Below are 5,000 nucleotides of genomic sequence, written 5' to 3'. Positions count from 1 at the left end.
CACACACACACACATATAAACACACACACACACACACACACACACACACACACATATATAAACACACACACACATATAAACACACACACACACACACATATAAACACACACACACACACACACACACACATATAAACACACACAGACACACACAGACACACACACACACACACACACACACACACATATATAAACACACATATAAACACACACACACATAGGGCTGTGCATTGATATCGAAATATCAATATATCGTATCACCACTGCCACCAAATTGTCCCCTTAGAATTATTAGGGTCTATCTGACATTCTTATACACAAACACACACACACACACACACACACTCATGCTCACACACCCAAATAGAGTGCTATATTTATATGTTTGTGATGAAGGTGTGTGTGTGTGTGTGTGTGTGTGTGTGTGTGTGTGTGTTCCTGCAGGTTGATCTGGATAGTATTCTACAGGGGCTGCTTGAGTCTTCCACAAATACATCACACACTTCTCCTCCGACCGCTGACACACCCCACACAGCACACACACCCCAGACAGCACACACACCACCCACAGCACACACACCCCAGACACAGCTGTGTGTGGAAGCAGCCTGCATCCTGGTGGAACTGGTCAGGGTGATCATCACGCAGGTGGGACTAGCTGATCTTCATCACCTCCTCTTCCTCTCCTCCTGTGTGTGTGTGTGTGTGTGTGTGTGTGTGTGTGTGTGTGTGCTGGTCAGGGTGATCATCACGCAGGTGGGACTAGCTGATCTTCATCACCTCCTCTTCCTCTCATCCTGTGTGTGTGTGTGTGTGTGTGTGTGTGTGTGTGTGTGTGTGTGCTGGTCAGGGTGATCATCACGCAGGTGGGACTAGCTGACTAGCTTCATCACCTCCTCTTCCTCTCATCCTGTGTGTGTGTGTGTGATCTCTAAAGCCCTCAAAAATAAAATATCGGTGTGTGCATAAAAATGTGTGCTGGGTCCTCCTCACATGGAAGATCTAACGTTCCGTTTCAGTGAGCAAGTAGCCTTGTTGAGAGAAACTAGAGGAGGTTCCAATACGGCAGACACAGGAGAGAAACTAGAGGAGGTTCCAATACGGCAGACACAGGAGAGAAAGTGCACATTTAAAGGGCTCACTGTTGGAAGTATAAGCAAAGTCCTTTTAGGCAAGTCCCTCCACTCGGCGGCCATATACCAACGTTTTATGGGCACTCATCGGGCACAGTCTTTGGGTCGAACTGCGCATGTGCAAGGCTTCACGACACCAATCTTGCTCCAGCGGCGAGATCACAACATATGATTGGCACGATGTCTTCACAACAAACCATATGATTGGCTCAATGTATTCACATCACACCACATGATTGGCTCAATGTATTCACATGTCGACGTTTTGCCAAGGAAGGGGTGGGATATGCGTAGACAACTGCCATATTGGCGTTACAAACTAACCCCATGCATTACTATAGAGGATTTTTTGAGTGCTGTGTCTCCACATTAGAAAGTCTCTGGTATAAGTAAGTATAAGTATATATTCTCTTTTGATCCCGTGAGGGAAATTTGGTCTCTGCATTTATCCCAGTCCGTGAATTAGTGAAACACACTCAGCACACAGTGAACACACAGTGAGGTGAAGCACACACTAATCCCGGCGCAGTGAGCTGCCTGCTACAACAGCGGCGCTCGGGGAGCAGTGAGGGGTTAGGTGCCTTGCTCAGCCGTTCCTACTGGTCAGGGATCGAACCGGCAACCCTCCAGTCACAAGTTTGAAGCGCTAACAAGTAGGCCACGGCTGCCCCAATGTTATGTGGTAGCCTAGAAGCTATCTTGCCTAGCTCGGCTATCTGCAGAAATAAAATGGCCTGGAATTGGTGAGTAGGCCTATTCCAGTCATATTTTGTTCTCCTGAAGTTTCTGAATGAAATAATTTACAGGTTTCACTCCGGTGCATAGGTAGCTACCAGTCTGACAAAGTTCTCATGCAAGAACAATCAAAAATGTCAGATTAGCAACGGATCATTACATGACATCATTGGCATCGACAGGGTGATTATTAATTTATTTTATTTGTTTATTAGCTCAGGGAGGCTATTCCTGTATGAACTCTCCTGTAAAGACGCATCCCATCACCCCCCTGTCTCTCCTACAGATAGTGTAGTAGGCATGTGATGACCCCCCCCCCCCCCCAAGGGCCGCTAAAACTTGTCATTTCCTGGTAAAATTAAGTGTCCCACTCCGGCCCTGTGTGTGTGTGTGTGTGTGTGTGTGTGTGTGTGTGCTGGTCAGGATCATCACTCAGGTGATACCCACTCTTCTCTTCCTTTTTTCCTCCTCCTCCTCTTCTTCTTCTGTTAATCTTCACCTCCTTCTCTCTCTCTCTTCATCTGTCTGTTCTTCTCCTCCTCTTTTTTCTTCTTCATCTGTCTGTTCTTCTCTTCTCTCTCTCTTACTCTTCATCTGTCTGTTCTTCTCCTCCTCTCTCCCTCTTCATCTGTCTGTTCTTCTCTTCTCCTCCTCTCTCTCTCTCTTCATCTGTCTGTTCTTCTCCTCCTCTCTCTCTCTCTTCATCTGTCTGTTCTTCTCCTCTCCTCTTCCTCTTCATCTGTCTGTTCTTCTCCTCTTTTTTCTTCTTCATCTGTCTGTTCTTCTCTTCTCCTCCTCTTTCTCTTACTCTTCATCTGTCTGTTCTTCTCCTCCTCTCTCTCTCTTCATCTGTCTGTTCTTCTCCTCCTCTCTCTCTCTTCATCCCCCTCTTCCTTCTCAGTGGTGTTCATCTCTTGTCTGTCTCTGCTCCTCACAGAGGCCTGTTGCAGGAAGTGATGCGTGGCCTGAAAGAGGAAGTGATGTATGGCAGGTGCAGTACCCCGGCAGCGTGATGCAGTTCCTGTGTCTGGTGCACAGTCTCCGCCCCCTTGACCCGCTGTGGACTCGGCCGGACTTCCTCTCGGCTCTTGCCAGGGCCATGTTCCCTCCAAGCACAGAGGTGTGTGTGTGTGTGTGTGTGTGTGTGTGTGTGTGTGTGTGTGTGTGTTCTGATCTTGGGTTTGGAGTGTACAGTGAAGCTGAGTAGTCCGTGGTAGGCCTGTAGGGTGGAGGTGTGTGTGTGTGTGTGTGCCAGATAAGAAAGTGGAACATCCCTTTTTCCTTTCTCTGAAGTCAGCGCTGGTTTCTCTTCCCCTTCCTGGTCTCCAGGGTAACGCTGAGGCCCCGCCCCCTCACCCAGCCAGGAAGCAGGTGTGTGACTTCAGCCGCATTCTCCTGCTGGACAGCCTCATGCACATCCCCGCCAGCGACACACACACACACCACCCGCTGGAGCAGCTGCTGGAGGTAACACACACACATACACACACACACACGCATGCATGCATGCACACATACACACACACACCCTTCAGTCAATTAGTAAGGATCAAAGTCACCTGTATCAACAGAGCAGCAGAAACTGGGCCTTGGAGCTCTCCTGCTATTCCCCCTCTCTCCACAAGAGGGGGCCCTTGGATCATTAATCTTTTTACAACAAAACTCTGTGTGTGTGTGTGTTTGAGGGTATGCGTGTTTCTGTGTGTGTGCGTGTGCGTGTGCGTGTGTGCCTGTGTGCGTGTGCGTGTGCGTGTGTGTTTGTGTGTGTGTGTGTGTGTGTGTGTGTTTGTGTAGTTCTCTCCTGAGGGAGTGTGTGAGGATCAGAAGCAGATCTTTCAGACAGAGTTGCTGCTCTCCCTCATTGAGCTCATCCACATTACAGGACAAGAGGATACACACCTTTCCAGAGATGGTAAACACATACACACACACACACACACACACACACACACACACACACACACACACTTGCCTCATAAGAGATGGTAAATACATACATACACATGCATTTACGCTCAGAAGCATCAAGGTGTGTGTGTGTGTGTGTGTTTGCGTGCGTGTGTGTGTAGACTCTGCCTCAGGTGGTTCTGGTCAGACGGTTCTGCTGGAGAACGTAGGGTTCTTCTGCGCTGCACTGGTGGAGAAGCTCTACACTGGCCTCTTCAGCACTGACCCTGAGACACTCCTCGTCTTCATCGCAGAGCAGGTGGTCATGGTGAGTGTGTGTGTGTGTGTGTGTGTGTGTGTGTGCGCGTGTGTGTGTGTGTGTGCTGGAATTGGTGTGTGTCGGATCGCGTTGATTTGATTTGAAATAAGATAACTGCAGACATCCTTCCTCCTTGCATCCTTGCTCCCCCCTACATCTGCGACCTCCTGACCCCTTACACTCCTTCCCGCTCACACAGATCCTCTGACCAAAACCTCTTGGCTATCCCCCGCTCCAGACTCTCCACCCTGGGTGGCAGGTCCTTCAGTGCCTTGGCCCCCAAACTCTGGAACTCCCTCCCTTAATGATCACTTCTCCTCCACACCCAACACATAGTTCCTACAGATAACTTGTCTCTGTTGTATTGTTTGTTTGTTTGTTCTTGTGTTTCCCTGCCTTCCTACTATGTAAAGCGACCTTGGGTTTGAGAAAGGCGCTATATAAAATAAACGTATTATTTATTATTATAAAACCTGCGTGTTCTAATGCAACCCCTGTTCTACTTTTCTGTTCTTTGTTCTATGCATCGAGGTTCTAATAAGAACACTAGTCCTGTTTTCTTTGAGTCTTTTTATGTGTGGATGTTCTAATGGGAACCCTGAGTGTTTGTGTGTGTGTGTGTGTGTGTGTGTGTGTGTGTGTGTGTGTCTCCTCAGGCGATGGAGAAGGCCCAGATTCATCGGGAAAGAACTGTGAGTGCCCTCTACAAGAGCCTGAACCGCTCCCTGCTTTACTTCCTGTCCGGCCCACGCATCACTTCCTGTGAGCAGCAGCTTGTCCTGCGCACGCTGCGCACCATGGAGCAGCAGTGGGACGTCGTCATGGCGACCTACAACAGCAACGTCCACTTCACCTCATGCCTGATGCACTGCCTCCTGCTGGTCAGGAGTGGAAGGTCACACACACACACACACACACACACACAC

At 48.9% G+C, this 5,000-nt stretch overlaps 1 protein-coding gene across 6 annotated transcripts in view; it reads left to right on the top strand.

Annotated features, from left to right (window-relative positions):
- Positions 1–5,000, top strand: part of wdfy4 (WDFY family member 4) — a 106,272-nt gene that overhangs the window by 49,473 nt on the left and 51,799 nt on the right. For all 6 annotated transcript variants that reach the window (XM_076286269.1, XM_076286271.1, XM_076286270.1 and 3 more), the window contains 6 exons: positions 445–648; positions 2,806–2,988; positions 3,198–3,335; positions 3,663–3,780; positions 3,938–4,083; positions 4,731–4,969. In XM_076286269.1, the coding sequence (XP_076142384.1) occupies positions 445–648; positions 2,806–2,988; positions 3,198–3,335; positions 3,663–3,780; positions 3,938–4,083; positions 4,731–4,969 (1,028 nt within the window). The remainder of the gene's footprint in view (positions 1–444; positions 649–2,805; positions 2,989–3,197; positions 3,336–3,662; positions 3,781–3,937; positions 4,084–4,730; positions 4,970–5,000) is intronic.

Source organism: Alosa pseudoharengus, unplaced genomic scaffold, assembly GCF_046254945.1.
Source record: "Alosa pseudoharengus isolate Yale_2024_CS ecotype anadromous, Long Island Sound unplaced genomic scaffold, YU_APseudo_1.1 YU_APseudo_1.1_scf_15, whole genome shotgun sequence".
Lineage (NCBI taxonomy): Eukaryota > Metazoa > Chordata > Actinopteri > Clupeiformes > Clupeidae > Alosa > Alosa pseudoharengus.
The sequence above is the reverse complement of the archived record's forward strand: the minus strand, read 5'-3'. Positions and strand labels throughout refer to the sequence as shown.